Raw genomic sequence first — 23,338 nt, forward strand, 5'->3', positions numbered from 1 at the left:
GAAAAAACTACAGGAAAAATCCCGGAAATGCGCGCGCACTCTCTTCTTGATTTTTCTGTTTTCTTCTTTGTCGTTCAACTTTTAAGTTTTAGCGACACATAGAAAAGGGAACGACAGAGAGATAGAGAGAGATAGAGTAAAGAAGGGAATGTGGTGCGTGCTCTCCGTGGCCGTCTCTTTTCGCCTGCTTACATTATTCAGATCAGTCTCGAGAAGAATACCGAGTTTGAATTTTATGGGAATGAAGAAGCTCCGACAAGCAGAGCAGCTTCGCGCGGTCGTTTCAAGAAGGTTTCTCTTCTCACCTTATTCTTAAAATCGTCCCGAATTTTGCGCCGCTTTTGCTTGCGAGATTTACGCAATGCCTTTGTGTATCTCGCGAATTTACATTTTGCCTTTTCCACATCGAGTTTCGTCATCGTTTGTGTTCGATCTCTCACTCGGTAATTCCTCGTTTCTCTGATTGTTGCTGTTGTAGGACCTCTTTTCAACGTATGTACGTTTGGTTTTCGCAGATCTCTCAGAATTTTGTGTATGTTTATATCGGAGAAGAAATCGCGTGAAATATATAATTCGATCGCGCAAAGTTCGATATTCGTTTGGAAATAATCCAGTCATTTTTTTTCGCCACTCGAGAAAGTTTAGTTTCAAAATTGAGAAAGTTGAATTTAGTTTAATCTCATGTTCTTCTCTTAGAAAAAGTTATGGGAAGTTGAGAAATTCGATGTTAAAAAAAAAAAAAAAAATAAAAGAATTAGGTATATAGGTAGTTTTATTTCTTCATTCTTTCGGAAAAACTTTTTATTATTTATTTGCGGTAATTCCTCGATTGACGAGATATATTGTTTTTAATATTGGAGGTGAATATGCGTTAACAAATTAAATAATTGCATATTGTATGAATATTATTGCGATATAAATCGCGTATCACTTATAGCAAGTGTCTTTTGACAACGGCAACAAAATCACGCGGCGAATTTTACAAGTAATTAACCACCGCGATATGACATGTGTCAAAGCAAAGAGAGCGTTTATATTATTTTCACGCGTTATAATAATTGTTTAGATGAAAATGCACATTTCACCGCTTCGGTGACTGCGCGGCGCAATAATTTCATGACGATTTAGTTGTGATACACAGCGGCGCGAAGCGACGACGATTTCCGTCATAAAGGCGCGTTATTCGAAAGACAGTCAATTATTGTAAAACGCGCAACATAATTAATTAATCCGCTTTCCTCTTTTCCGATCTCCGCGTGACAAAAGCGTTTATCTGTGAAACACACTTTTCACGTGGAAATAATTCACGTGCTCTCGTTTTCGCGCAATAAACGCGTTAATTAAATGTATAAGCTTTGTTTGATTTACCGTATTACTATACGTAAAATGTGTATGACATTTAAAATGCATATATTTACGAACAGACCAGCTTTATTTGATTGCGTATAATTGATTGCGATTTTATGCAATACAATTATTTATATGCTACGTAATGTTTAATTGTGTGTACGCAGTAAAATAACATTTGAAAGTTTTAGTCGTTCATTCACGAACTTCTTCAAAGTTTGGATGCGGCAAACCTGAGAAGAATAATATATTCAACAATTTTGTGAGGATTGCTATATAAAATCGATACACGTGACACCATGTAGCGACCTTGTTAAGTAAATATTACCCGAACGTAAGCAATATGATAATTTCATACACGTAGGTAGGTTATATCTTCACAATAATATTGTCGCGCGCGCAGCTTCGTGTAATATTGACAACAATTAAATAAAATTAATTTATTCTAATCTCTTTCTCTCTCTCTCTCTCTCTCTCTGTTTATCCTTCTACTGCGTAAACAAAATTAATATTTATACACTAGATTTCAAGTTTTTTAATACAATTTGTTAATCTCTTTCCTCCCCTATCACGCGTCCTTTTTTCTTCTGTTACATCCCGTTATGTTCTCTTATTCTTTCTCTCTCGATTTCTCTTCTTCATCCCATTTCCGTTTTAACCGCTCCGACTACGCTATGCCGACTACATGGGAAGAGGGGAATGAGAGTTGCGCTCTTTCGGTAGCTAAATACGCACACAGATACTAACGACTGGCGCCAACATGTACGTACGCGCGCACGTACACATCCGCGCCACGAGAGAGCAAACCTGGGTCTCTCATGGAGGAGTGGTATGACGGAATCAATACCGGTATGTGAGAGAGTGGGATAATGCGGCGGCTTGAAGAGAGAAGCGTAGGTAGTAAGAGTTAGAGCAAGAGAAAAACACGCGGAGAGAAAGACGACCGGAGTGGATAAAGTTGCCGAAAGTGAGATGAAAAGAGTCAGATAGAGAGAAAGTCAAGGACTGCTGAAGGAGATAAACAATGGGTCGGTAACCCGCGTTTAGTGGTGATACATACTGTCCGAAAAATTACCCGGTAGTATATCAAATACGTAATACGGTTTGTGTCCGACGATTCTCTCTTTTTCTCTCTCTCTCTCTCTCTCTCTTGCTTTCTTGTAATTAAGTAATATTACGCGCCATTTTTACAGTTAATTAATTAACTTTCTATTTAAACAAAATATTGAATATTGCTGAAAAAAAAATTATTAAATTTATATAATACGATCTGATGTTTCTAACTTGCCATGCCGAGGATGCCAACATCTCTCATTCTTTCTTGATATAAGTATTGCCATCCGCCACATCTCACCCTTTTTCCGTTCTTTTATTCTTCCGCTTTTGCAGATCGATTCGCGCTCTATTTACGTCGTATCCGCTCGTTTCTCGAAAATCGAAATTCTCGCCTCTGGCGGTGCGACAGGGGATGTGCGCTATCGAGAGATCGGTTAATTAATCGCACCTTTGGCACGAGTCCATCGAGTTCGAATTTAGCCGTAGCGACCGCTTAACCTCGGTAATGTCCGCCGTGATTTTGGATAATTTCCCTTATTTCGCACGCTCTCTTGCACCTTTTTCGCTCTCGGTCGCGAAGTTTGTAGTTTCGCTCGTTGTCGTTTCTGCACGCGATTATCTTTTTGTCTCGGCCGTTAAATATTTAAGCCAGAATCTATCGTTGCATATCCAATTGCAAGTTTCAATCATGCTACTTTCTTCTTTGGAACAGCAAGAGTTTTATCTTTCAATTGTTAAAATTAATATATGCGCATTTACAATGTATTTCAATTTTTATTAATTTTGAATTATACTTCCTAGACCACACGCGCGCTGTATTAATTTTATGTGTCTCTCATAAATTAATCTCAAACTCTATTTTTAAGGAATAAGTTATTCGATGTTAAAGTAATGGTGTTATATATATATTATATAACAAAGATAAAACTTTGAATTTTAAGTAGAACCAAATAAAAGATTTTTTTCTTCTGTTTTCTAAGTGTGTGGAATTTTTGCGTCGGAATGAAACTTTCGACGCAATTCGTAACTCGACTTGTGTGCCTCGGCATTTAACTTTTTATTACGCAGCTTTAGCACTCTCGCATCCCGCTGATTCCAACATTCGATATAGCTGCGGCGCGCATGCGCGCGCGAGAAATGTTTCTTTCGCGCGAGCGCTTATACTCAGTTTTCTATCGGTTTTCAACTTGTCTTTCTTCGCCGGCATTTTCCGCTATTCTTTGCTCTCTCCGGCCCATTGGCGATTGTATTAACGCGATGTCGACTTTATGCCGAGCTTTCGATATTTCTATCTTCGCCAGTCAGCAGATATGAGAGATTCCGGCGAAACGGCGTGAAACAGTCGGCACGTGCATCGTGTTGCATTGGCTCGATGGCACGCGTTCAAGACCTTAGTCGGTGCACACCGAGGAAGTCAATGCACTTTTGCAGCGCAACGCGAAGAGACAGGAAAATGGCGTTGTCTTTGCTACACGGCGCTCGAAACTCGCAAAAACGCAAAATAACACACATCTACAGAGCAGAACGTAACAAACTAATTTGATCGTTCAAACAAAACGCAATGGACAAGAAATATATGATTTTGCTCAAGTTTTTTTTAAATAAAATACGATTCAGCGAGAAATGATGCAATTCGTCGAGCACACAGAGTTTGTAAAAATTTATTTCCCATCAAAATATGAAGAGCACGTTGAATTATATATCGGAATTTTTCTTTTTTGTATAAATAAAAAAATAAGTAAAGAGAGATTAAAGGGAACACACACTCACACGTGTATATATACAACAACGCATCGTCGTTCTCACGCGAGTACATGGCCTTTAGACTGCTCGTTATGCGTATTAATGTTGCTTTGACAATTGATACTTGACACTGGATGCACCGGTAATAATAGACATCAAACGTCTTCATCTTCTGCGTGTAACGGTGCGGAGACGCATTGGCGACTCAGAAGAAAGAGTAACTCGTATTAACCCATTTGCATCACAAAGAGAAAAGTCAAAAATTCGTTCTTATCACCAAAATTTTTTTTGGCCTGGTATAAATAATATATGCGCTTTGATGATAAATGCCTAAGTAAAATGCGCGCATATATGCGCTCTGGTGATAGTGGCCAGGCAAAATGCGCACATATATGCGCTTATGCAAATGGGTTAAACTCTTTCAACGCGATTATTTACATGACATAATGAAAGTGTGCAAGCAAACCGCGCGTAACCTAGTATAAAGTAAGGTTCGCAGTAATAGAAAATGATCGGAAATTCGGAGCACTGGTGTAATGATAATAAAGCGTTTGAGATAGTAAGGACCGACGACGTTAAAAGCTGTCGAAGAAATTTGTACACTTTGAGATGTGTGTTTTGATCCAACATGTATGAATGATACATCAGTATTGTAAAGAATATTAAGTCACAAAATATCAGATCTTTATCACATGAGATCAGATTCCAAATATCTAAATAATGTTTTTTGTGCATGTAACAAATTTTGAGATTTTTTGTTACGAAGATAAAGATAATTTCTATTTTATCTTCCCCCAAAAAATTTATTATATGTCGATAAAAACAAACGAATTATTAAATAAACAAACATTTCTATCAAAATATGGTCGGAGATCGGATATCAGGAACAATTTATTCGAAACAGTGTCATTGAACAATATCAGATTACCTTCGAGTATCACGTTCTATTGAATATTGATAAAATTATCGGCAGAGTCAAACGCGATGTTTTTTGTTACAAAATAGCCAAATTGTTTGTTTTTGTTTTATTATTATTATTATTGTTGTTGTTGTTGTTGTTATTTTGAACGCTGGTTTCGATCAAGAGCAGAATGACAACGGCGCGCGAAGGACACCAATGAATTATAGAAGAATAGAGGAAGGAAACTTTGGTCTATTAGTCTATCGGTTACGGAAATTGATTCTTATTACTTAACGTGCGCATCACACAGGCGGAGAGCAGCGCTTCCCTCGCTAATCTCCGCGCCATTAGGTAACTTCTTCACCGTGATGTCAATTGCGCATTTAACCGACCCGCCTACACGACGCGTGCGCATGGCGCCGCTTCATTAAAATATATATTCCCAGAGACGGTATCGTATTAATTTTATTGATAACAAATTTTCTCTCCGCGTTTATGTAACAAATCTGCATAGTAGTACGTTAATTCCTGTCCGAAAAAACGGTTCGCGCACGCTCGCGAAATATCGATCGTTCGCATTCTCTGAATTCGAGGGAAAAAGAGGAAGTAGAACGGAACAGGTGCACATCTATTTTCTCGAGATGAAATATTATAACGGCGAAGTGAATAAGAGATTAGAGAATAAATTGATTTTTTTTTTTTTTTTTTTTTTTTTAATTGAAAACTCGCTCACATTGCCATTCGCTCTCGCAATTCAGTAGCGTTTTTCATTCGCTTTAATTTATTGTTCGCCAACTTCATTGCGTTTCTGCAACAATTAATCTATTCTTGGGACGCAAGGAGTTCTTATAACTTTTATCTTTGATTTTGCTCCGTCTGATTTTGCGTATCTCTGTGTGTTGCTGATCTAACTTGTGCGTGTACGTATCTCTGCGTGAAATGTTCGTGCATACTGTATCTGTCGCTGATAACATCGCATTGCGTATCCGCGTGTGTGATCCCAATACTATTTTTCTTACTATTCTTCATCGTATCGTAAAGTCTTCTAAATTTTATGAACAGCAGAAAACATTCCATTTATTATCATCCGTACTTTATTTGATACTTGATATTTACTAAAATATTATACGCTGAGGTTTTTTCTTTGTTACATTCAGTTAAGAGCGAGAGATTTGCAATAAATACGTGTACACACAGACCGCGTGCATGATTGATCCCGGTGTAATTTTCGTCGTTCGTTCTTCCTCGCTTAGTGATAGGCATCGGGCGGTTGCGCAAAGATGCGAGAAATCGAGCTCGTCCAACGTAAAAAGGAGGAAAGGGAGGGGAATATCCAGAAAAGGGCAGACTCGGGGATGAAAGAAGATTCCGGAGTCGCGTCTGTGCGCGAACGGAGGGTGGCGAGAGGGAGTGGTCGCAAAGAGATCCCCCGGTTGGGTGGCAGACGTTCAGGACGCGAGAGAATAAAGTGGATGCTGGGTGGTTAAGGGAGTGGAAAAAGGACGAAGGAGACGTGCGCTGCCGTGAGATCGTCGCAAACTGCAGACTGGAAGCAGTCAGAAAAAAAAAAAAAAAAAAAAAAAAGATACGGCTCGCTCTCTGAGACGCAAAAGGATTGGGAGAAGAAGAATAATCATCGCGACTGAGTAGAACATCATATAGATAGCAGCAAACGCTAACCAGTCCGTATACCATATACAGTACAAAAAAGTTCATTAGAAAAATAAACGTTAAATAGTTTGAAATATTTAAGTATATACTTCGGAGAGATCGCGAACTCTGCTTTGCTTTTCAAATCTAAGAAATTACATAATAAATCACTCGAAACCATCTGTAACTACTTACTCCACTGGTTATATAATACACGATATATATTTGTGACACGTCACATGTTAAACGTTATCTCATTCGTCGTTGTCGCATTATCCTTTGCAACGATGCGCTACCTCGACCTTGTAACGTGATCGGGCGCGCAGTTAAAGTCACGGTCTCTTCCAGGTGAAAAGTGACGATAGCTTGCGCTACTTTAGTAGCGAACGCGAAACGCACGACGACGTTATGACGAGTGGGCCGTTTGTCTCGCTACGCGACCGTGATTATCTAACCTAACCTCTCACGGAATATCTTTTGCGTTTTACCTTCGACGTTCACGGTGATTTATCGTCGACGAGCAATACATACGAGATAAAGCCAGTCGGACAAGTCCGTACGTTTATCTCTTATACTCGGACTCTTTACAGCTTGTAAATATATGTGTCTGTAATTCCGTTCCAACGTGTTTACATCGACGTCGTAATGTACAAATGCAACGGGAGATTTTTTTTTTTTTTTTTATCACAAATCTTTATATTTGAAATCATTACGAAATTTCGACGTGTTGTTGAACCGACACTTTATGTACACGATGTCATCTTATAGCTAGTCTACAATGAAGGTGGTAAGGCTGTAGGAGTAGAGAGTAAACTATTTTTCAGGTAAAGTAACAACGGGAATAACGAAACGGACAATTCCCATTTTGCGCTGCCTACTGTCTTAGCCAATGAAAGACGTGTGTTAAAAAACGCGAAATAATTACTTGTATAGACAAAAATGAAATAACTCCAAGAACCTTACTTTTTACTCTATACTGCCTACTCCCGTTGTAGACGGCCTTTTAGAAATGGAAGATTAAAATAAACGAGTACTTTAACTTCACAAAGATAATTTTTCAACGATTTGTATTTTACTTGAAACAAGACATCAATCCACGATATAATTCTCGAGTTACATTTTGTTTGTTGATTTTAAGCACGCATAATGTCGTGTCAATATGGATCGCTTAAGGACGTTCTCCGACTACAGTGGTTAGCAACTTAAATACAGTGGTTGGCAACCTAAAATATATCTTCTCATGAGTAAGTTTGTACTGCTGTAACAAAGTTAAGTTGAGCTATTCAGCACTGCTAAGACCCGCTTACTCTGCGCAGAAGCTCAAAAATAGCTGCAGTACACAGCGCACATAAATCCAGCAAAANAAAAANAAAAANAAAAANAAAAAAAAAAAAAAAAAAGCTACAATTTGAAAACAAGGGTTGCTTGCCATATTATTCAAAATCGTATTTTAATTAAGACACTCTCCGCTACCACATACTTGTTTTTTAAAAAAATCCTACAAAAATTGTCGTCAGTAACTTTAAAAACCCCCACTTCACAAAGGCTCAGCACAAGAAATCCATGTTAAAAATTGAAACTTAAATCTTTCATATTTTGGAATTTAACATTGCTACCCTTATTATCCAAAAAAGCTACGTATAAATAAGATCATAAACTATGTATATCGCAAATTTAAAGAAAATCCTAGGAAAATCAATAATTCGGAGAACGTCCTTAAGCGTCTTTTTGGTTTTTAAATGTAAAACAAAAATAGACTGACGCTCAAAGCGCTTAAGCGTTCAAAGCAAACGCATCTTTAGTTTCGCGTTGCTGATAACGGACATTATTCTCTGACCTTAGTCTAGATTAGAAACAGATGTTTAGTAGAAAAGAGAGAAGAAGATGAAGAGCAAGACTCTCTATCGTGTATATCGAAATGCCTTCGAGTGTCATACTGTTTGGTGTTGCGCCATTTTCCGTTGGACGGTGTCTCACGACAATGCCGAATGGCTAGAACCATTACGCGATGTGATCCATCGTTACATGATTTCTTCGCAAAAACGATCTCGAAATACCGCATCTTCTCGTGGCGTGATCAGCGAACTCATTCGCGAGATGAAACTTGCTTGGATCACATTTCGGCAAGAACAATTGTAATATAAATTGTATACACAATTGTATTCGTAATAGTTATTATATTCACATAATTGTTGAATATTAATTTGTTTTTTTTACGAAAGTAATTAATTAATATGTCATTCAATCGAAAAAGAAGAAACAGCTTGCACTAATAAGCGTTTCAATATTATTATCAATTAATAACGTATACTGATAAGGAACTAATATCAATAATAATTATTGTAATTTTGATTTTAATGATTTAATATTCAATTGCGAGAGAATAAGTGCGCGCGCGGGATTCATGTTGGTCATATACAGAAATATGACCTCAATTTTTTGGTTTGTTAGACTTTAATTGGTCGAAGTGTGTATATCTGTGTGTAGCAATCTGCGTGAACGCGATGAAGTGTTTGCGGACCTTGTGACGGCAGCAAAGTTATAAATTAATTAGTGACGCGAGAGATCGCGCAGAGATGTTAAGCTGTTATGGGTGTCTCGACGAGGCATCTTCTCACTCTGCTCAAAACAAGTCGCGCGACAACACTTTACGGTGCTCGGGTAGAGAGAGAGAGAGAAAGTGAGTGAGTTAACTTACCCTTGACAAGCCGAGAAATCTGTCAGACGACGACGGTGCGGCTTGTAGAGACATCGTTAGGAGGCAAAGTTATAAATTAATTGAAGTGCGTGCAGCTTCCGTGTCCACGATTTCCAAGGAAAACGACCGTAAAATAACCACGTCATCTACGTCAAACTGATGAACAACCGAAAGGAATGTTGCCGATAGTGAATTACGTGATTTAATGGAAACAAATCATCGGATCAGCAGTGTATTTATTTGTACTTATTTCTTACGCAATAATAATTCTTCACAGTTTATATATTCGAATGTTGTATTTTAACACTTTATTTTTCACAGTATTTGTTATACATATATTTGTTTAGTTATGAGGTAATTGTTTAGTTGTGAGATAATTATTTGATCTTTTCCGTTTTAAAGGGATTTGCACTCGCGACGAGACTTGCAAATATGCACTTGCTACCATTTCGATATCATAACATTATCTATGTCGAACAACCAAATATAGATACCCAAGCAATATGAACAGACGTTTTGTTGTCAGAGATACGATGTCAGTCGTCAGTAAACAGCCCCGAGGCGTTTGATCGGACTTCTTTTTTTTCTCGATTTTCCTCGTTTTTCTCGATGTCCCTTCGGGACTTGTCTGTAATAGCATTGTTCCACTGAGGCAAGTCAGGTAATATTTCCGATCCCTTTGATGGTCGTCGTTGTCACATAGTTTATTTATAAATGTCGAACTACTCCCGTAACAGACACTTTGAATTTAATATTTATATTGTTGCATCTATGAGCAGTTTTTTCGAACAAATCTACGCAATTAAGATTAGACATCTCGTTAGGAGTACAATGAGTTTTTTTTTTCAAATTGTATCTCCGATAACATTTAATTCTTCTACAAATGTTTATATTTACGCTTGCATCAAATTCAGCCATAAAAACGGAAAAAAGAAGAAGTGAAGTTGAGTTGCATGAATATCGAGCAATTCGGCTCTCGACGACGCGAGAGAAGAAGGCTTCGCGCCATTTACTATATATACAGGGTGTCCCAGAATTGCCGTACAATCTCTCGTAGACAGGTAGGAGTAAAACTGAGTCGAAAAGTCCTGAACTATTTTTTTCTATTATTTATAATAAAGGAGTAATTATTGAGTAAATCAGGCCAATCAGCGCAGACCTTTAGCCAGGCGCACGTCAGTGAGCGCTCCACACACACCAGGCGCGCGGCTCACTGACGTGCGCCTGGCTAAAGGTCTGCGCTGATTGGCCTGATTTACTCAATAATTACTCCTTTATTATAAATAATAGAAAAAAATAGTTCAGAACTTTTTGACTCACTTTTCTTCTACCTGCCTACGAGAGATTGTACGGCAATTCTGGGACACCCTATAGTGCGCCGTGTGTGTGTATGTGAGAGCTAGAATGCTCTATAACCATATAATTTCTCGTGGACAGAACACTACTCTTAGATGATTATACACACACACACACACACGCGCGCGCGCGCTATTCACTATCATCTCTCTCTACGATGTAATCATTGTACACATTGAACAGCAAATACAAAATTAAATTTGGAATTATAAAAATCGAAGAAACAAAGAAATAAAGTATTGTAAGTGTGCAACGTTGTAAACAAACTTTAAGTGTGTTGAGTTAAATTCTCTTCTAGAGAAAAAATGTGTTTATATCTTACAATGCCAGTCGTCATCGTCTTAATGTTCGTCGATTGCTTAATGCGAATGTCACGTGTATGTGGAGCGAAATTACGAAGACTAGTTACGGGCGGGAAAGCAATACCAGGCACGTATCATTTTGAGAAATAGAGAAGGTAGTAAGGAAAGAGTGGGTGAGAGGATGAAAACCGTCGCATAGACGGCAGTTCTTTATGTGCAAAAGCTCAATGTTTTTTTTTTTTGTACATTTTGTACTTCGTCCGCCGCTCTCTTCATTACCCTCTTGATTTTTTACTCCCTCTTCCGTGCATCAGTCTACGCCGACTTTCATCTACCCTTCCAAGATTTTCTTTTTGTTTCACCCTTTTTCGCCGCTTATATATTTTCACATTCCAGCATTTTGTGTTTGTGTGTGTGTGAGAGAGAGAGAGGGGGGGAGGGGGGGAGAGAGAGGGAAAAAGAAAGAAAAAAAGGAACAGACTTGGAACAACGGAACGCGCAGGAGAAGTCGATTTTAATACTTTAATACTTTAAACTCACAAACGCGTGGTGGTGACTCAAGATAGATTTTAATAATTTGTTTGTGTTTATGCGTTAACTTACTCGCTAATTTGCATCGAAAATCGCATCTTTTATTCAACTTTGTCATTTCCTCGCATTTATTTGTCGCGGCTATCAATTAAAATTGTCGCTTAAAAACATGTACTAATGAATTTTGTGTAGTAAATATGTGTCTAGCAAAATAAAGTTAAACTTGAACATTTATTATACGCGACATTATTATACGCGGAGTACCGACGTAATGAGAAGCGAATAATTCTTTCGAAAGCGCGGCGCCCATACTAATGTGTTAACGATGATTCTCTTCGTTAAATAGAGATTTCGGGTTTGCCAAAGCTGTCAGATGAACTGGCAGTGCCGCGGAGATACTCTGAGAATTTGTGTGTGTGTACCAGAGCCACCATTAGTCTGTTACGATTGGCACATAATTCGCCTCATCGAGCAAAATATATCTTTCTCTCGGCAAACTCGAGACCGAGTAAGAAGAAGAAACGCGTACGTGTCACGGTTCACTCCAAACGAGACGTCCACCTGTTTAGTCGTCGAAATTATTGCAGCTTTCGTCACTCAAGACGAATTACACGCCTCGTGTCCGTTCTGAACAAATTACTCGCGCGAGAAAAGTGAATCTTCTCTGCGATATAAGCTCTCTCAAAAGCGGTCAATTATCGTTTACAAAGAGAAATATACTTTTACATATTTTTTTTTTTTTATTGTTTGTTTTACTTGAGCTAAAAGCTCAAGTACAGTTTACAAATAAAATTAGTACGTAAAAGTTTGTTAGAAAATATGCTCTTTATTTTGTTGTTTATGATTGAGATTTATTTATCTTTTTTCTTATCTTGACAAACTATTATATAAAAATTTTTATCATCTTTTTTTCTAGATTTGATATCGCATCCGAAAACTCTTTTTCAACTCGGTTGATTTAGCATTTTTCGTTTACGCGAATTATAACTATCTGTGGTCTATAAAAACTGCAGAAAATGACATTCTGCCCTCCACGAACGGTTCATTGACCCTTGTGCTCTGTTCTAACCATCTACTTTTTCTTTCTCTTTTTTTTCGTATACCGACTATTTATATTTATGCGTACGTATCTTATAAAAGAGATAAAACAAAGATAGGAGAAGCAAGGAAGTTTAAATTGTTAAAAATCTTTTATCTTTTTGCAAATTGCGACACTGTTTCTCGTAATGCCAAACTTCTGTCACACGATATCAAAGGCAAACATAAATGTTCGAAAGAACAGAATGGGTCTTTATATAAAAAGTGTAGTTCTTCTGCTCGAGCCAATTTTAATCATTGCAATTTTCTCGAGCTTCTTTTTTAAACATTTTACGTATTACTCTTTTTTTTGGAAAATAATGTTTCACACACACACAGTTGTGTATAAAAATATTTTTTTATCAATTAAACAGTGTTTAATGTGTATATGTGTGTAGATATAACGAAACAGAAAAGTAACAAAAAAATAAATTGCAATAAAATATGTATAGAAGTATATACGCGGTAATTTATTCTACTACTAGGGTCTACAAATATTTTTTATCTGATGGAAAAACTGTATAATATTTTTCACGATTATGTGACGCCAGTGAGTAGCTTCGGGTTTTGTCGAGTTTCTTTAGAAATAAGAAGCTTAACTTGCCTTAGCGGATGCGAATGTATCCAGGTTTTTCCAAGCTTTTCCTCTTAGCGAGAAACTGCACCCACTGGTTATTCATGCCGCAACAAAGCGCATTGTGTCGCAATGGATCTTTATCGGTACTCGCAGACGTCAGCTGCTTTATATCTGAATAGTGTTCAAACGGTACATACTTATTCATTTCGATTGTAGCGATTATAATCACTGAAAAAAAAAAGCAGTCAGTGTACTTGTATATGCGCGATTCTACATGAGAGAGAAAAACTATTATACTTTCTCTCTCTCTCTCTCTCTCTCTCTCTCTCTCTCTCTCTCTCTCTCTCTCTCTCTTTCTTTCTCTACCTTAAGTTTTTGTCATTTGAATCGGTTTCTCAGCTTTGTCAGTTCGTACAATAAAGTTTCACACTACTGTTTTATTACTTTTTGTCTTTACACCGAGAAGTGGTGCAATGTCAAAATCTCTAGAACAGATTTTTTTAAAAGAAGCTCTTATAAAGAACGACGAAGCGGTGGTTGCGCGCAATTTTCGCGCGTCGAAACATCTCGCTAAAACACTCACATGTCGCGCGCAACGAATTTCGAACGCGCGCTTGATGAGTCGCGGTACGTCAGTTAAGTGGATCAAAGCTCGGTCGGACGTCCGCGCCCGATCAGAGTTGCGACGCACCAATCGCTTTCCATCCATTCACGTCGCGAGTTCGTGCAGACTCATAAATACCGCACAACCGCGTGTGACGGCCGCCGCGCGTTTTCGCGTGCAGATACCACGATGTCGATATTTGCCCGCAATCACTGTATATGTACCTAAAATAGCACACATATACGAAAAAATATATTGTTCGTCGGCGAAAATGTATACACATTACAATACATTTGAACGAGATCCGAAATTATATCGCTATCTTAGCTTTTTGCGATTTTTTAAGGACGTTCTTCGAATTATTGATTTTCCTAGGATTTTCTTTAAATTTGCGACATAGTTTATGATCTTATTTATACGTAGCCTTTTTGGATAATAAGGGTAGCAATGTTAAATTCCAAAATATGGAAGATTTAAGTTTCAATTTTTAACATGGATTTCCTATGCCGAGTCTTTGTGAAGTGGGGTTTTTTAAAGTTACCGACGACAATTTTTGTTAGGATTTTTTTAAAAAACAAGTATGTGGTAGCGGAGAGTGTCTTAATTAAAATACGATTTTGAATAATATGGCAAGCAACCCTTGTTTTTAAACTGTAGCTTTTTTTTTGTTTTTTTTTGTTTTTGTTTTTGTTTTGCTGGATTTATGTGCGCTGCGTACTGCAGTTATTTTTGAACTTCTGCGCAGAGTAAGCGGGTCTTAGCAGTGCTGAATAGCTCAACTTAACTTTGTTACAGCAGTACAAACTTACTCATGAGAAGAGATATTTTAGGTTGCCAATTACTGTATTTAGGTTGCTAACCACTGTAGTCGGAGAACGTCCTTAAAAGTATTCTCTTTATGATTAAGACGTTAAATATGTCAGAGAACGTTAAATACTCGGACAATTCTTCTCAAATTTCACATTTTCCTCGCCTTTTGTTCTTTTGCTCGTATAATATACGAATTTTTATTTTTTATTGCACAATTTGTCAGCTGTTATATTAAAAAAACTTTTGTGGAACTCTATGGCAGAAATCATTTACCACTTTGAATGTTTGAGCTTGAGTACACGGTATTTCAGTCGGTAAGCCGAAGCGAGTTTATCGATTTCTTTTGTATACCACTCGACGACGAGCGTCGTATCATCTTTCGCAATATGGCGATTGTGTTACTGCGCGCTATAATTACGAACGTTTTACGACGCTTTCACCGATACGTTGCGTACGAGCTTTATTATAACTTATGAGTTGTACGTGTTGTATACGCACGGATACGCCACTTGTATGTATAAACACGTGAAGCATTACTCGTCCGGAGAGAATGGCGGGGGCTAACTGACTGGTTGGAGGCGGAGAGACTGGACGAGGTTTGAGCGAGGTCAGGGAGGATAAGAAGTTCCTGACCTGGTCACCTACGCCACGTTTCTCTTTCACTCTTCTCTCTTTCTTTCTTTCTTTCTTTCTCTTTCGCTCGCACTTACGCTACTGCAAACTTCATAGGTGGAACGATACCTCGAGGCTTAATTAACAAGACACATCGATGTCCTATCTTTGGAAAAAAACATTTATTATACGCTCCTGTCTAGAATTATTTAAAGAAGAGAAAGATCAATCTCTCAACTACATCTATAGATATATTTTATAAGAAAAACATTCTTGCGTTTTTTATTATAATATTTAGTTCGGTTTTCAAAAATTATAAAACTACTGTTTTTATATTAAATTCTGTTTATATTTCGAACTTTTTGACAATATTATATTGTCGCGTCGTTCTTTCTCTTCTTTCTTTCAATCGATGTGACAATTTTCATCATTTTATCCGCAGCGCAAACTGAGAGAAATTATGGCACGTAATATTTAACGATAACGGTTTCTTCTCGTCTCACACTACCATAATCAGCGCTAACAATCACTCTCGACTATACCATTGTCCCCGTCGATGCTATTACTGCGCAAGCACGCACAAGAATTTCAAGTAGTCTGCTTTCCGAAATTCCGACTCGAACGCATCCATCGAGGGCACCCTTCATTACAAGGGCGATCGGCGCGAAAAAGTCTTCCGGCGCTAACAAGCGGACGTGATTTATAGCGGCGCTCATTAATCACGTTAAATTCTCTCTCTTTCTCTCTCTCTCTCTTTCTTTCTTTTTCTTTTTCTCTCTCTTTCTCTGCTTTTCTTGCGCGTGCTCTCCGCGTTCTCCGACCTCCTTATTAAACCGCGATTCGATCTCATTGTCCTTAACGGACAAAGGCGAAACGCGCGCAGCGGTTGCTTGTGCCGAGAGCAGTGAGCAAAGCTCGGCGAGAACACAGCGCTTGTATTATTGCACACATACAACAGCGCGATTCATATTAGCGCGCTCTACACGCTAAATTACCAGTCGAACACAGTGTGTCGTAAGCTCCGACAGCCGTCCGCTCCTCGGTACATTAATTTTTGCTAATTGCCCGTGCAATCAGCGCACCGAAGAGAACGTAATACATACATATCTATATAAATATACAGTATATATAACGAGTACCGTATGTGTTACGTGAGGATAAAACTCGATAAAGATTTGCGACTGTATCAGCAACTTTCGATTGTGTAAAATCCTACTGCTGATCATATTGTTTGATAAATGTCGAGAGAAGGGAGGGAGAGCATGTTGTCGTGATATAATTGATTTGTACGGTTGCTGCCTTTAACCATTAACCTCTTTGTTCATTAGACATCGTATTCCAGATGCAAACTGTTTAATTTGTCACCGCGATTTCTTGGCAACGTAACGTTTTTTTCACAACAGAAAGGTTCAAGAGGCAATTAACGCGCTTGTATACGAAATTCATTACAGCAATTGAAAACTTCGATTTTTCTCACGTTTTGAGGATTTAGTTATTGATCATTTAGTTGTCACACGCGTGAAGAAAAGAGTACGTAGTGAAAAAATATCTATTTAAACATTAGAATTAACACGTTGACCGTCACGCAAATTTTATGTCTCGCTCTAGGGGCCACAATAGAATTTTCTCATAATTTTAAGCATATAATGATAAAATATTAATAAGATCATGTCTTTTTCAATAGTGTGTTTATCTCGCTGATGGTCATCCGTGACCACCGTGGCCCTACAATGTCACTTGGTTATTCTTGAGTTGCGTTCTTACTCTCTTAAGTAGAATCAGTGTATTGCACTGAAAATCAGTAAATATTTACTGATTCCGATAGTTATAAGTCTTCCACCGAGAATCAGTAGATTATACTGATTCATTCCGTTAGAACTCTTTTACTGCGCAAATCAGTAATTCTTGCACGGTTAAATTTTTTTTATGTTCTCCATTTATTTCGCAGCATAAAAATGCTCAGAGCTGACAATATGACATGAGGTGCGAAAGCCAGTGAAGTGATTTGCATTCAAAAGAAAAATGAAAAAGTTGAACATTACTGATTTCCAGTACAACTATCTGTTACTGAATCAATCAGTAAAATTTTAACTGATTCTCAGTAACATTAATCTGTTACTGACTCAATTAGTAAAATTTTTACTTGATTTATCATAAAAGAGACATACTTTCACTAAAATTCAGTAACATTATCACTGAATTTCAGTGAAACTATCTATTATTGAATCAATCAGTGAAATTTTAACTGATTCTACTTAAGAGAGTAAATTTGAATTCGCTGTCAGTACTGAAAATCTATAGTTTACGCGACATGTATCATGAAAGATTAGCTTTTCTGAAGATGTCACGCCATGAAATTCAAAAGAAGAAGCTAGCGTATCTATTACGACAATTTGGTAAAATATGTTACAAAAACAATGTCAGAAATTTCGGTACGAAAAAGGAAAAAATTATATAAAAAAATAACTACTTACTTTCCAAGGATTATAATGGTCAGTTCCATATCTGCTTGAAATGTTTTAACATATAGTACATTGTAAAATTTAACTTTTATAAAATGTTTTGATCAACATTTTTTATTGTTGAATAAAAACGCACGTTTTATTTCACAATATTTTTTAGTTATTTACGTTTTTTTTTAAATTTTTTAATCGATGATGTTCATCTTATTTTAATCATTTAACAAAATGTAGTGTGTAAACGCCGGTCACGAGTGACCACCGTAGCGTTTCAATATGTTAAGTTCCTCGACGTTTCTTCTTTATGTTATTTTACATGTTGTTTTGTTGGTTTCAGGTGAATCCTGATCCGCTGATCCAGTCAAAATTAGGAACTTTTACGAATATACAGCATTTGCTCGACGAACCTGTACAGACTAGAGGTCTTATCGGCATCGATCCCGTCCCGCAGAGCCCAGCGCCTTCGCCGCAAAGTTCGACGCCACGGAGTCCCACACCTTATTCCACGTCGCACAGGTCGAGCTCTAGCTACTCCAAGACCAATTCCCCGTCTGCGGAGTTTAAGAAACCAGGTGGGCTCGGAGGGCCCAACAACTCCTTATCATCTGCGTCAAGCTCGAGGAGTCACCAGGAACGGAGCAGCTTCGTTAAACCCGCGGACGGTAAGCTGTCGTACAGCAACCGAAGTGGCTATTCGAGTCAGCTAGTTAAGTACAGCAGCAACAGCAGCAGCAGCAATAATGATCATCGCAGCCATCTTTTACTTCCGGCCAAGTGTCTACCACAGCTGCACCCGCCTCCCCCCGTGAGAAACAACGGTATGTTACCAGCCGGAAGTTCCAACGGTGTCAGCAACTCTAGCGGCAGCCTCGCGAGCCGCGTTCAATTCAGCGGCCGACTAAAGTTAAGCGAAATTAACGTGAGTATTGAGTTTTTTTACATATATTTCTTTCTCTCTTTTATCTCTCTCTCTCTACTCTTTATTTATTTACTATCCATACGCGTCGATGCCGTGATGGTGATGGCTCGATCTCGGAAATCGTTTCGAATGCATTTTGCATGCAGGATGATCGTGCAACGTCCCGTGAGAGAGTGGACGATGATGGCTTTTCGGAGGCAACGGATTGATCGCTTCGGGCAGAAAGTGTTTTTTTGCGGAATCTCTCGGAAGTCGCGTGTTTCCTTGTAACATAGATATCGGAAAGAACGAAAGAACGATGACGGCAGCGATATTAACACATTTGCGATCGTAGTTCTACGTCATTTCAAAATCGGAAGCTAAGGAACGTAGTTCTACGTCATTTAAAAATCTATGTTTTTATTTGTTTAATAAATATATAGTGTAGTATGATGAAGCAACATTTTTACACCCGTTCAAATAGCAGAACCTTGCGGTCTTCAAGTAACATCTCGCTTTAAAATCGCCGGTCGCGAATGTGTTGATATAATATCATCGAAGAAGGGTTAAAAAAAAGTTCGCATATATCGGAATTGAAACCGTTGCGAAAAAAGAATATATAAAAAGAAATCTAATAAAAAAAATACATAGCAGATAAAAAGAGGTGGTTATGTGTATATTTGTTAATTTTATTTTCTTCCTAAATTAATTTAAAAAAATTAATTCTTGCCGCGCAGCACCAAGTTTTCTCTTAGTACGCTATCGGATGTGTAGCGGACCTTTCGATAAGTGCATGTCGCGACAGTGACGTCGCAACGGCATCTGTGATTCACAAAGTCTGAAACTATAATACTTTAACAGCAAGTCTCACCAGAACTGCGATTATTTGTCACGTAAGAAGATTAAGAGCAAAGTTTTCGCGGCAGCTGGCGGCTATTGTCGCCTAGTACTAAACGAAACACTGTCGAAATTAACAAGTTGTTTGAAATCATTATGTCGTTGTTAATTTTTCTGTGCGTTCGTAATTTGTTCTTAATTTGATTTATTGTAATATCAAGCAACACATATCACACATATCGATAATATTGATGGTTGAAAAATCTTTTGGTTTCAAGACTTGCACAATTAAATTTAATTTTGATTTCAAAACTCGCAATTTCAATTTTTATCTGATCCATTTTTTTGTTTGGTATAGTTTTTTTTTTTTTTTAATTTTATTTGGTAATTATTTACAATAGGGAAGCCACCTCCGATTTCAATAATTTTTACATATGTTGTCAAGGTCATTGTCCCGAGTAATAATATGAAGGTTTTAGGCCGCGGACGTGGTTTGTTTAGAAGTTACAGAGGAAAAAAGTCTACTGAACAATATGTAATTTTTGGACATCTTATATATGAATAGGTGTTCTGCGTGTGTTTGGGCACGTGTTTGTTTATACGCTTTTGTAGTTGTATCTTGAAAGGTCGTTTCATGGGAAATGCCTCTATGTTCGTGAGGAATATCTTTTTGATCATTATTTGGCCGAATTTGCATTTAAGAAAACGTTCGATTTTGATGAACGATTGGACGCTTTTTTTGAAATAATGTCTGTAACAGACATTATTTTTGATCTCACGTACATTTCGTTCGTGTTTCAAGCGTGTAGGGAGGGGGGGCTGCGCCCCCCGCAGGGGGAGTGGCTTCGCCCCTTCCCCTGCTCCCCCCTTGAAAATCAAGTCGTTATTTTGTGGAAAATAACGACTTGATTGGATGAAAAAGGATGTCCTAACCATTGTGGAAATTTTGCGAGAAGGAATGCAGAAAGAAGAGTTTAGGTTAGGTTAGGGTTGGGTTAGGTTTTTAGGGGGGGTGCAGGGGGGGCGCAGCCCTCCTGCCTACACGCTTGAAACACGAACGAAATGTACGTGGAACCAAAAAAAATAAGAATTCATTCATGAAACTTCTTCTTCTTATAACTTCTAAACAAACCACGTCCGCGGCCTAAAACCTTCATATTATTACTCGGGACAATGACCTTGACAACATATGTAAAAATTATTGAAATCGGAGGTGGCTCCCCTATTGTAAATAATTACCTTTTATTTTATCAGACTGCTTAATCGAAGCACAAGATCTGTTTTCTTTTTCCGAAAAAAATTCTACATTCTCGGCATAATTCTCGGATTAATCTGATTACTGCTCATCTTGAGATCTTTGAGTATCATTCGTTCTATCTTGCTACTTACTACTGCGTTCGAACGAGCAAATCATAGTGCTTCTTTCTTTCAACCGTAAATTTTCAAGATAAAGATGAAATAACCGTGACATTAATCACAGAGTAGCCATAATAAAGAGATTATTATTATCCCTTCTCCTCTCTCTCTCTTTTTCGTTGTCCCTTTTCTCTGAACTTTGCTCGAGAGATCATCCGGCAGATATCAAACGAAACCGAGTTGGCTCGACAAGCTCGTTGACAGAGAACGAATTGCTTTTCAATGGAAATTTAGTTGAGCAGGAGTGGGTCTAGATCACGGAACGGAGTGGGAGTTTTGAACGGGCGCTATTACGCGTAGCTCGAGGTGCAAATTTCATTGAAATTGACTATCGATCGTGTCTTGTTCTTTTCTCGATCCTTTTCCCGCTCCAGGTACGTTGACTACACTTTTAGAAGACGATCGAAGAGAGTGTGCCTCTCTTTCTCGTGAATGTACTTATACAATTAGAAACGGTTGAAGTTCTGAGTGCGTTTTTAGTCCCCTTCTCTCTTCTTCTGTGTTCTCCCGGAAAATTGATTTTTCTTCGTGTCCGTTTGTCGTATCTTTCCTTCTCTCGTACCAATGCCTTTCTCGTTTTCTCTTTCGTTGACAATGAATGGCGAATCGTTCACTGTCGTGACTCCACCGTCAGCTATTCGTTTTCATCCACGAGAATTAGTTCAGAATTACATGTGAAGAAGATAACGAGGACGTGGAACGAAACGCGCGCGATTGTTGAACGAAGGGTAAATTCGCGACCTAAATATCGCGCTAGATGTTAATGAAAGCAATATATCTTGAGGTTTTTTTAACCTTCATCTCGCATATCCAGTTTCTTTAACCCCATTCCTTTTTATATTTCTTCAACCATTCTGCATTTTCTCGGGAAATCAATACTTGCCAGTAACAAACAAACAAACAAAAAAAAAACTGTGATTAGTTTTTATATACAATACAATTTTGTCGGTAATAATGTAACACTGTGTTATTTAACCCTCGGAGAACACACTGGGTCAATTTGACCCTGTTCGTCGACTTTGATCAAAATATTTTGCTTCAATTTTGCTTTTTTGTAACATATTTTTTACAATGTTAATAATGTTAACGACACTTAAAAACTATATAGGCATATTCCAAACTGTTCAAAATATATCCGAAAATTTTTTCAAGCCAATCGGATAAGTGCATTTTAAATGGTAGCATCTCAAAAAGTGGACAGGGTCAAATTGACTCAGATTGTTCTTCTTGATTGAAAAAATAGGTGTGTTCCCCGAGGGTTAATTGATTTTCGCAGATAAAAATGCCAAAGCAAATTATATACTCCCTTGAGTGAATAATCTGTAAACAGTTCGATAAAAATTTATTGAAATTTGTGATAATAAAAGATAATCATATATTTTTTATTTGTCGCTTTTTGCTATTCATAGGCATGAAAAAGAATATGTATCCTTCTCACTTTTTTCCGTCGTTTCCGTTCTTTTCTCTGCTTTTGTTTGGTTTTCCTATTTTCTCGTCCGTTTCTCTTCACCGTGATTATTCGGTCTCGTCTGCCTTCGTTTTTCGCTCTATCCTCGGCGCGGTGTGTCTTCCGGCTAAAAGTTACTAGACGCTCTCGACTTTTTCTTCTCTCGCGTCCTTCGTCCTTCGTCTCTTCACCCGAAAACTTCAACCATTCCACGCATTTGCTATTGTTCCCGCGTTTTCTTTCTGAAAATGACTATTTGCCGTAATTCGTAATACTACGCTTTAAAGGACAACGGTGTCCTTCCCGCTCATTTTTCTCAGTGCCGCGCCGTTTTCAATGCTTCTTCCCCACCCGACGGTGATGATTAATAATTGCTCGAGGAGACTTGTAATAAATCACAGAAAACTTCGGAGAAGTGCAAATTTGTGTAAATTAGTTCCGAGAACGCGTAAGATATTTTGAATTTATTTTTTGCGTGTACGCGAAAAAGAATTAATTCAATCTGTTCCATCTTATTTATTAACTTTGGATATTAACTTAATTTTCAGCAACATTAACGCGTTCTTTACTTACTTTTTATTGATCTATACTTAATAAGTATGCACAATAATGAAAATATGAGTGTTTAGTTGTTGACTTCAAATCTTATTGACTTGTAAATCTTAATTTTATTTCAGGGATCGCGGTCATCAGTCGACAATCTACCGGATGTGGAAAACATTCTGAAGGTGAGTTTTTTTTTTTATCAAAAAAAAAAGAAAAGAAACGTAGATATAAGGTGTGACAAAAACTTAATATTTTAACAATTACGATGCAATATTAAAAAACCAATTATATATACATACAATATAGAAGCATAACCAGATAAAACATAACATAAAAAATTGCGAAACGCCAATATTCGAACATTGATTTGAAAACTGTCTGAAAACACTTACTTGCGGATAAACACAAGTTCGGATGTTGAGATAACTGGGTTATTTCAAGTCGGGTTCCTTTTCTACTCAAGACGCGGCA

The 23,338-nt window shown here is 37.7% G+C and overlaps 1 protein-coding gene across 3 annotated transcripts in view; it reads left to right on the forward strand.

The window, feature by feature from the left end:
* The window catches only part of LOC109860082 (serine/arginine repetitive matrix protein 2), a 123,890-nt gene that overhangs the window by 29,114 nt on the left and 71,438 nt on the right, over window positions 1-23,338 (forward strand). For all 3 annotated transcript variants that reach the window (XM_020438940.1, XM_020438941.1, XM_020438942.1), the window contains exons 3-4: window positions 18,061-18,642; window positions 22,999-23,049. In XM_020438940.1, the coding sequence (XP_020294529.1) occupies window positions 18,061-18,642; window positions 22,999-23,049 (633 nt within the window). The remainder of the gene's footprint in view (window positions 1-18,060; window positions 18,643-22,998; window positions 23,050-23,338) is intronic.

This window comes from Pseudomyrmex gracilis, unplaced genomic scaffold (assembly GCF_002006095.1).
Source record: "Pseudomyrmex gracilis isolate BER0280 unplaced genomic scaffold, ASM200609v1 scaffold_326, whole genome shotgun sequence".
NCBI lineage: Eukaryota > Metazoa > Arthropoda > Insecta > Hymenoptera > Formicidae > Pseudomyrmex > Pseudomyrmex gracilis.